At 52.8% G+C, this 10,260-nt stretch overlaps 1 protein-coding gene across 1 annotated transcript; it reads left to right on the top strand.

Annotated features, from left to right (window-relative positions):
• The first annotated feature begins 266 nt into the window (after positions 1 to 266).
• Rusc1 (RUN and SH3 domain containing 1) lies at positions 267 to 8,897 on the top strand. Its single transcript, XM_015502768.2, is given in 11 exon segments — positions 267 to 385; positions 991 to 2,296; positions 2,298 to 2,361; positions 3,331 to 3,429; positions 3,600 to 3,676; positions 3,804 to 3,978; positions 4,049 to 4,151; positions 4,344 to 4,390; positions 4,962 to 5,511; positions 6,277 to 6,402; positions 8,202 to 8,897. Coding segments are annotated over 10 exon segments (2,541 nt in total). The 5' UTR covers positions 267 to 385; positions 991 to 1,165; the 3' UTR covers positions 8,371 to 8,897.
• Positions 8,898 to 10,260: the final 1,363 nt, after the last annotated feature.

The raw sequence follows: 10,260 nt of genomic DNA, 5'->3' as shown, positions 1-10,260 counted from the left end.
GGGAGGGCGGGCTCAATAAATTATTGTGTAGTCTTCTGGTGGTTTTCTTCTTGCTCTAGCTGAGAGTCCTGTGTGTCCGGAATGGGTTTGGGCTGGTGGGGATGGGGGCGGCAAGGTAGCTCAACTGGTGCCAGATATTGTGGGTCATGGCTCAAGAAACCTTTGGGATTGAAAACTGTGAGCAAGGTCTAAGTGGATGACACAGGCATGACGTCAAGGACTGAAGGGTGGGTCTAAGCTACGCCACGCCCATGCGTGTATGGGTGCGGCTGCGCAGCGGAGTGGGTTGTCCTAGTGCCCCTCCCCTCTGCTCTATACCCCGCCGGGCGGGGATCGCGGGAACGGCTGACCAGCCCAGGGCCGGAGCAGTTCCAAGAGGAACCTGGTGAGGAGGGCTTGGCCGCTGGGTGTGGATGGATCAACCGGGACACTGTGGGGTGGGGCAGGAGAGGGAAGCAGGAAAAACGAATAGAGAAGGGGTGGGGTTCGGTGCGTGGTGGCTGGATGATGGAGAAGACTGCGAAGAGAATTGTGTGACACTGTTGTGAGCGGATAAGGGCGCACCAAAGCTGCAGGCTGCATTACCTTGAGGGGCGGCCTGCAGATTCAGAGTTGACAGCTGACGGCGGCTCCCTCCTCCCGCTCCAACCTCTTCGCTTTACTGTATTAAGAAGCCAAACCCCGCGCCTGCTTCTCTCCATCCACCTCATTTCCGAATACCTGGGCGGGGTCCCCTTGGGCTCTTTCCTCTGGGAGTGAAGGGTAGGCTGGAGGGCAGGGCCAAATTGCTGCAGAAAGGTTCCCGGGTCCGTCCTGGGCCCCATCCTCTTCCAAGCTCCCCTGCGGAGATCCAGAGCGCAGCCGCATTATCTGACCCTCCCTCTTCTATTCCCGGGGGGGTTACATTCGACTCCACCTGCAAACACTGCAGTGGAAACTAATGGCCAGTCGATGCCGATTTGCATCTCATTTAAGTATTTTCCAAAGCAGCCAGAGCCTCTCCAGGCCTGCTCCCGCCGTCAGTCACCTCCGTGTCCTTCTCATCGCCCTCACTGGCTGTCTTTCACCATCCACATGTTCTAGGTCTGCATCTGCGTTGCCAGGTAGGTGGATGTGAGAGGCCCTATTCTGGTTTTCTGGAGGCCATCTCATCGCCGCTGGCATCATGCTGTCCCCTCAGAGGGCTTTACTCTGCAATCTCAACCACATCCACCTCCAGCACGTCTCCCTGGGCCTGCACTTGTCTCGCCGTCCGGAGCTACGGGAGGGGCCTTTAAGCACGCCCCCTCCCCCAGGAGACACCGGGGGCAAGGAGAGCAGGGGCCCCTGCGGAGGGACCCTCGTGGATGCCAACTCCAACAGCCCAGCGGTGCCCTGCCGATGCTGCCAGGAGCATGGACCAAACCTAGAAAACCGACTGGACCCATCTCAGGAGGAGGAAGGGGCTGCCTCTCCCTCAGACCCGGGCTGCTCCTCCTCTCTCAGCTCCTGCTCAGATCTTAGCCCCGATGAGTCCCCCGTTTCCGTCTACTCGCGGGACCTGCCTGGTGATGAGGATGCCCACCCTCAGCCCAGTATCGTCCCCTTGGAGCAGGGGTCCCCACTGGCTTCAGCAGGCCCTGGAACCTGCTCCCCGGACAGCTTCTGCTGCTCTCCTGATTCCTGTTCTGGAGCCTCCTCCCCGCCGGGCCCTGGCCTGGACTCGAACTGCAATGCCCTGACCACCTGCCAGGACCTCCCTTCCTCCAGCCTGGAGGAGGAGGAAGAGAGTGGGGAGCAGGACCTCCCCACCTCTGAGCTCTCGGAGGCGGAGGATGGGAAAATCGACGCTGGGAAAACGGAGCCCAGTTGGAAAATTAACCCCATTTGGAAAATCGACACAGAGAAAACGGAAGTTGGATGGAAAATCACTGATAACAATAACTCCGCCTGGAAAACCAGCGGAAGTACTAACTCTAACTGGAGAGCTGAACCCGGAAAATTCGACCCCTGTTGGAACACCAGCTTAGGAATAACTGATTCTGGCTCGAAAGCAGATGCAGGGAAAACTGATGGGGGATGGAAAAGTGACGTCAGCGAGGAGCCAGTGCCCCACCGGACAATCACGTCCTTCCACGAGCTAGCCCAGAAGCGCAAGCGGGGCCCGGGGCTGCCCCTCACACCGCAGGCTAAGAAAGATCGCAGCGACTGGCTCATAGTCTTCTCGCCGGACACCGAACTCCCACCGACCGGGTCGCTGGGTGGCTCCTCGGCACCTCCCCGAGAAGTCACCACCTTCAAGGAACTCCGCTCCAGAAGCCGCGCCCNGTCCGCCGAAGGCCTCTCGCTGGACCAGAAGCCCACCGCCTCCGCCCAGGCTACGTAAGACGGACCCGGGCGAGCCCCGCGGGCCACGCCTCGGCGGGCTGCCTGCCCACTCCAGCCCTCCCACCCGCCCAGCCCGTAGTGTGGCTTTCCCCGGGGATTCAGCGGTGCCATCCTTCAACTGGGGCCGGTTCCGAGCGAGTCCGCCAGTGCTGGTCTCGCTGCTCGCGCTGTGGGGTGGCGAGGCGGATTGCTGCTGCCCCGGCTTCACAGGACCCTGCGCGGGAGGGCTTCCCCGGCCTGTCTGCTCGGTCGGGGTCCCAGCAAGTCCGTGTCAGGGATCTCGGGTCACACCTGTGTGGAATTCTGCGGCCCACGTAGTCTGACACCTCCCTGCCTAGATCCGGGAGGGTGGAGGGCGAAACTCCCTGGAGCCCACTGGCCCCGGAGGTTCTGGTCACTCCTTTCCCAGTCCCGTCCCACGTGGGATGAGGGGAGCGCTGTCCGCCAAGCTGGCTTGGGACCCGGGTTTCCCTTTCCCGGCGCCTTCGCCCTCCAGCATCCCGGTCTCAGGGTCTCACCTCCCGGTTTCTCCTCCCTTTCCCGTCTGTCTTTTCATTGGCTCAGGCTCCCCACGTGCTCCCCGGGCCGGCCGGCCTGAGGCGGGACGCAGGGCAGCCCCTCCTGTCCCTCGCCTAGTCACCTCTCGCCCTACAGGACCCAGACGGCTGGGCGGGGCTTTAGCGCGGCGTCCCACTCCGGGACTTCCTGGACGGAGGAGGTGGGAGCTGGGGCCTGAGGGCAGGAAATAGGAGCCGAGGTGGGGGACGGCGAGAGCCGGGTTCTGTGCAGGATTTCGCTCGGGGGGTCGGGTAGAGCCGCTCCTTGTGGCCCTGTTCCTTCTCTCCCCAAGACCTTTCGTGGGCAGGGTCTCTGCAGAGCCGCAGGAGATGACCGTGGCAGAAGCCCGGCGTCCTTGGGGGTAACCCTTAGTAAGCGTCATTGCGTCCTTCTTCCTTTACCCAGTTCGTAGTTCCTGGTCGTTCGCGGGTGTTCCTGGGGCCCAGCGGCTGTGGATGGCAGAAGCCCAGAGTGGGACTGGGCAGCTGCAGGAGCAGAAAAAAGGTAGGCTGCCCTGAGTCCGGACCCCTGGCTTCTGAAGGAATCGCTCTTCACTTTGCATTCCTCAGGCTTTAAGAGTCAAATTGCATAAACCAGCTTCTCCGTGCCCTCTGGCTATGCCCAGGATAGAGGGCAGGGCTTTGATAGAGCTTCCCTTCCTTATCCCCTCCCAGGTCTCCTGATAGCTGTCAGTGCCTCAGTGGATAAAATCATCTCGCACTTCGGGGCTGCCCGGAACCTGGTTCAGAAGGTGAAGGTGGCTGGAGGAGAATGTTGGGGATGTGGAGATTAATGTAGCTCTGGGGGCACAACAAGACAGAGGGTGGCGGTGGTGACTGGATCCCTATCTGGACTGACTCGAGTTGTGCCACCTCCAGGCCCAGTTGGGGGATAGCAGGCTGAGCCCGGATGTGGGGCACCTGGTGCTGACCACCCTCTGCCCAGCCCTGCACGCCCTGGTGGCAGACGGGCTGAAGCCTTTCCGGAAAGACCTCATCACCGGGCAGCGCAGAAGCAGTCCCTGGAGTGTGGTGGAGGCATCTGTGAAGCCAGGTGAGAGGGGAGGGCAGGGGACCCAGCAGAGCAGGGCCAGGACCTGGTTGACCACGCCCCCTGCCCCCAGGCTCCAGCAGTTCCCTGGGGTCCCTGTACAGCCAAGTCAGCCGTTTGGCCCCGCTGAGCAGCAGCCGCAGCCGCTTTCATGCCTTCATCTTGGGCCTCCTCAAGTGAGTAGTAGCCTTCTTCCCACTGCCTCTCCTGGCCCTGGGACCACTGGGCATCATGTGTGGGACACAGTAGTGTCCCCTGTCCTTGGAGAAGGCCTCCCCTCCCCCAATTTCGTCCCCATCCTCTGCCCCAAGAGGACCAGAGTCCTCCCATCTCCCTGAATTTGCATTCCCTTTTTTCTTCTCCCCCAGCACCAAGCAGTTGGAGCTGTGGTTTTCCAGTCTCCAGGAAGATGCAGGTCAGAGGCTCACATGGGAGTGGATAGGGTTGCTGGCCTAGAAGGGAGGGGGGGAAAGTGTTTCTCCAGTTGGTTTCCACTGTTACCAGAATATTAATCCAGATCTCTGATATTATTATTAGCCTTTTGCTTAAAACTCTTCCAGGGGGTCTTATTGCCCATGTGAGGAAAGATTCAAATCAGGGAAGCAGGGCTTTCTAATCATCAGTCTTCCTGGGTGGTCCTTCTTGCCCCAAGGCCCTACTTTGATGCTATCCCTCCCTCTAGAAACCTGCCTCTGCCCCTTCAGTTTCCTCCTAACTCTCATTCATCCTGTGGGTCCTTCCTCAGTGAGGTTCCACCTCTGCGCCTTGTTTTGTGGGTGCTCCAAAAGCTCTCCTGTGCTTCACCTTTTTAGTCTCTAGACTGTTAATTTGTTACCTCCACTTGATCTACATGCCTCTCCCTCTGGAGGATCATGGTTCCACATGGGTAGGGAAATGTCCAGCTGTCCCCCTCTCTGACTCAGAGTGAGGCCTGGGAGGATGTTTGGGTACAGGGCAGGGGCTGATATTGGCTTTCTTTTTCTCAGGCCTGTTGTCCCTTCTGTATCTGCCCACGGGATTCTTCTCCCTGGCGCGGGGTGGCTGCCCATCCCTGTCCACAGAGTTGCTGCTCCTGCTACAGCCATTGTCGGTGCTCACCTTCCACCTGGACCTGCTCTTTGAGCACCACCACCACCTGCCCCTGGGCCAGCCTCAGGCCCCTGCCCCTCCAGGCCCGCCTCCAGCCCTGCAGCAGACTGTACAAGCCGTGCTGCACTGGGGGGGCCGGCTGGCCCAGAGTCTCCGGGGCACTTCTGGGGAGGGAGCTCCCAACCCTTCACCCCCTCCAAGTCCTCCCACACCAGTCAGCTGGTGGGAGCAGCTGACCCAGGCCTCCCGGGTCTATGCCTCTGGGGGTACTGAGGGCTTCCCTCTTCCCCGGTGGGGACCCAGGCGGCAAGGACCTGCAGCTGAGGGTACACAGGAAAGACCTCTGCCTGCAGAGGAAGTGGCACCAGGAAGAAGTGTGTGGCTTGGGAGACTGTTTGGCGTGCCTGGGGTCCCCACAGAAACTGAGAATGGAGCCTTAAAGTCCAGGTATTGGGGTACCTTGTCTGCTCTGTGACCTTCTGATCCCCTCAAGTGTCTCATTTGAAACTCCCTAGTGCTGGGCACGGAGGTGCATGCCCGTAATCCCAGCATCTTGGAAGGCTGAGGCAGGAAGACTGCAGCCTCGCATTGCTGACACTCTGTCTCAAAATAAAAATGGCTAGGGATGTAGCTCCATCTTAGAGAGCCCTGGGTTCAAACCCCAGAACCACAAAACAAAACAAAAACTCCCCAAACTCTGTGACTCCAGATGCTTTAGATGAGACTGGCTTTTTTAATGCCCTTGGAACTAAAAATAGTTATATTCTTAAGTAGTTATATTTTAATGGTTATGTGTGCCTAAATAGTGATCTTGATTTTACCTCTTGGTCCTCATGGCCCTCAGCCTAAAATATTTACTATTTGGCCCTTTAGAAAAGGAAAAATATTTGCTGATTCCTGTTTGGGGGCTTGACCATTGGTGGATCTTTTGTGGCTTCAAGTACTGTCCACGGAATATCTGGATCTCTCTTGAACTGGTATAGACCCTGCTGGTTTCATAGGTCCTTGTGAATTTTGGTGTTGTATACCTTTGTTGTCATCTCCCTAATCACTTCAAAGGTACTTGTGTCCCACAGCTGCCACTTCTTTCAGCAATGACCAGCTCCTGACCTATTTGGGGCCTCAGCCTCTTTCTCCTTCCAAACCTCTGGGTTCTTGCATTCTTTTTCTGGAAGTGGACTGACTTCTGTGATCCTATGTCCTTCCCTCCAGGAGACCATCCAGTTGGCTGCCCCCAACAGTGAGTGTGTTGGCTCTTGTGAAGCGGGGGGCACCTGTAGAGACTCCTTCTCCAGAGGAGCTTGTGGCCTCAGTGCCCAGCATGGCACAGGCCCACAGGTAAGAACTAGGGAAATACACCTGTGAGTACTGTTAATATAGGTGTGTTTCTGTGGTCATGGAGTAGACGGTAGGCATGAAAAAGACTTTGGACTTTGAGATCATAGTGCTTATTTTGCATTGCATCTTTGCTATTTATTACCAGTGTGGCTCTAATTTCCGAGTCTTAGTTTCTTTCTTTGTAAAAGGAGGATAACTTGTAATCTTTGCTATGGTTGCTATGAAGATTAAATATAATTTTATAAAACTTCTGGCACACAGTAGGTGTGTGTACACTAAGGGATTGTTTGTCTATTTACTGGGGTGTTCTAATTTGGCATCAGAGACTACTACTACTCTGAGGTCTTTTGTGTTCTCTCAGTCCATTGAATTAACCTTAATTTTTTATTCAGCAATATTTTGGAGGGTACAATTTTTGGGGTTCTGGAGACCAAATCCAGGGGTGCTCTACTACTGAGCTATATCCTCAGTCCTTTTTATTTTGAGATGGGGTCTCCCTAAGTTGTTGAGACTGGCCTCAAATTTGCAGTCCTCCTGCTTGAGCCTCCTAAGTAACTGGGATTACAGGTGTGCACCACTGCACCCAACTTGGGTACACCTATATGTCAGTCATGCTAAGCAAGGGAATACAAAGGTGGGACTATTGTAGTCCCTGCTCTCAAAGGGCATGCAGTCCAGTGGAGATACCAATGAACAGATGAGCAATTGCAGTTTAGTATGGTAAAGACTAGGAAAGGAAGAACAAGCTGTTTGCAGCCATGTCCCCAGGCTTGGGAACACTAGGGAAGCTCAGTGATGGTGTGAGGATATGCATTTGGCAGGAAAAACAGGAGACGAAAGTGGAGAGGCCCATTTGTGGTAAGGAATAGTGGGTGCATAATGGAGGGGGTCAGTGGGCCAGCTAAGGAGGCTGGGTTTTATTAAGACATCCTGGGAGCCCTTGAAGGATCTGAAGCCTGGAAATGATGTGCTTGCTCAGGTTTTAGAAAGGTCTCTTACTGCTGTATGGAGATTGGGACTGGTGGGGAGGTCAAGAGAGACTCACGAAGACTGGCTGGTGATATGTAGTGGTACAGAGAGACCATAAAGGCTAAACTAGGATGGTGGTGGTAGGATTGAAGAGAAAGAATAGCTGGCATAGTAGGAGATAAACACCAAACAAGTTTTGGTGATGGACTGGATGCGAGGAGTGAAATGATCACATTTTTGCCAGGAGCAAATGAGTAGGAAGTTGTGCCACTATGAGGGACTGGTTTGAAGTATTAAGAGAATTTCGTTGGCCTATGTTGAATATGAAGCACCAGAAAGAAGTGCAAGTCATGTCAAGTAAGAGTGGGTTTGGTGCTCAAGAGAGGCTAGAGTCACAGGGAGAATCAACATATTATGTCTAGTCCCCAAGTGTCTTCAGGGTTTTCAGAGCTGAGCCAGCAGGGGCACTCCATACAGTAGAGAGTAAGAGCCAGGCACAGTGGCGCAGGCCTGTAATGAGGCTGAAGCAGGCAGATTGTGAGTTCAAAGCCAGCTTCAGCAACTCAGCAAGACCTTGTCTCTAAATAAAATACAAAAAAGGGCTAGGATGTGGTTCAGTGGTTAAGCACCTCTGGGTTCAATTCCTGGTACCAAAAACAAACAAAAATAAACCAAAACCCACACTCCCAAACCAAAACTACCACCAAACAACATAAACAAAAAACAAAACTAAAAAAAACAAAAAACAACCCCCAACACCACAGGGAATGAGGGTGGAGAACCAGGTACCCACACCTCTCTCTCCCATTGTTTTCTTCTGGCTCCCATAGGGCAGTTCGGGCTCTCTGTGACCACACTGCTGCAGGACCTGACCAGCTAAGCTTTCGGCGTGGAGAAGTGCTGCGTGTCATCGCCACAGTGGATGAGGACTGGCTCCGCTGTGGGCGGGATGGCACGGAAGGGTTGGTTCCGGTGGGGTATACCTCCCTTGTTCTCTAGCCCTGGCTTTTCTTTCCTGTGTATGTCACCATTTTGTCACCTGGGAAGGGAACAGCTCATGAACACTATGTAAACTGACCATACCAAAAGACTTTTTCCTGTCTGCAAAATGATATTTCTTCCCACATCATTTCTGCTAATATTTAAAATAAACTTTCCTTCTTCCCTCCACACCAATCTGTAAGGTGAAATCTGCTCTTCTAAACATTAAAGAGGAATCCCCTTCCATGTAGACCTTCTCCTCTTTCCCACCTGTATAAGGGAACATCTCCTTACTATCTGTAAAATGGAACCTAGCCCCCTTCTCCATCCCAAGTGGACTGTGCCGGTACAGGATATGCTGTGGTCCTCAAGCCTAGAAGGGCCTCTGGTCTCCTACCTGTGTATTCTTTCTGTCCCATGCTGCCTGTATTTATGATGTACTCATGCTGTGCTAGGTGCTGAATTGAAGCCTGGACACCCCTGGTGAGTGGGCCTGTGGTATTGGTCTCCTTCCTCCTTTGTCCCAATAAAGAGTGGGAGTTGAATGTGTGTGTGTCACTGTGGGTTTCAGGACATAGGGTGTGGAGGAGGGAGAGAGGTTCTCTTACCAGAGGCTGAAGGCAGATACTTCTTTCCTAGTTCAACTGCAGATCTTAATGTTCTCTGAGGAATGGGTAAGTGGCCCCTGTTTGGTGCTTGGAATCACACACTTCAGTTCATAGGAACTGAAGTAAATATAGGGGAAAAGGGAAGACTTAGCCCTTGAAATATTACTTATTAGATTCATATCTGAGATGAAGGAAAGAATTAAAGGCTTTTAAGAAGTGACCTTTTTTTGGTGGTACTAGGGATTGAACCCAGGGTTGCTCTACCACTAAGCTACATCCCTAGCTCTTTTTAGTTTGTATTTTGAGGCAGGATCTCACTAAGTTGCCAAGAATGGCCTCAAACCTATGATTCTTCTGCTTTAGCCTCCTGAATTGCTAGATTATGGGCATGCGCCACTGTGCCCAGTGACTTTTTTTTGCAGTGCTGGAGATCAAACCCAAGTGCTCTACCACTGAGCCACACCCCTAGTCCAACATATATTTTTTTCCTATTTAATATATATATGTATATATATTTCTTCCTATTTAATATATATGTGTGTATATATATGTGTATGTGTGTATACACACACACACACACACACACTGAAAGATATCCCTAGCTCTTTTTTATTCTTTATTTTGAGACAGGGTCTTAACCTTGTTTAGAGCCTCTGTAAGTTGCTGAGGCTGGCTTTGAACTTCTGATCCTCCTGTCTCAGCCTCCTGAGCCACTGGGATTATAGGCATGAATCATAATGCCCGGCTTCCTCTTTAATATTGCTACTGGGTGGGACATAATTTTAAGTAAAAACAAAATAATTTTACATCTGTTCCTTTGTTAGGAGTTGGTGAGGTTTTTTGTTTTTTAAATCTTTTGAAATGATGAGAAGAGCTAAGATATTTCAGAGGGATGAGGATGGGGTTGGGAATCATTATAAGGGGTTGTCTAGATAAAGGAGAAATTCAAAGGCTAAAAGAATAAAACGCTACAGTTATGACCATGCAACAGGAGAATTTGAGAAGGTGACAGTTATGATGTGAGACAGGGCAAAGAAATTTGGAAATTTTCTTTTTCTTTGGAAACTTGGCTAAAGACACTGGTTAAGGGGGACTTTGGGGAGATAAAAATCTTAGATTCAAAGCTATGGAAGTAGTCAGAAGTAGGTCAGGTTAGACTCAAATGACTCATACTTTTGTCATTTCCTAAGATTGACAAGTTCTCCCCTTCTACTCAATTCACATTATCCATTTCCTGGCTTTGTTATTTTGTGTTTAGCTGCTTTTTCAGTTTTAGATTGGTTTGCATTTCAGGTGTTTT

Source organism: Marmota marmota, unplaced genomic scaffold (genome assembly GCF_001458135.2).
Source record: "Marmota marmota marmota unplaced genomic scaffold, marMar, whole genome shotgun sequence".
In the NCBI taxonomy this organism is placed as follows: Eukaryota; Metazoa; Chordata; class Mammalia; order Rodentia; family Sciuridae; genus Marmota; species Marmota marmota.
This window is presented reverse-complemented; position numbering and strand designations above follow the sequence as displayed.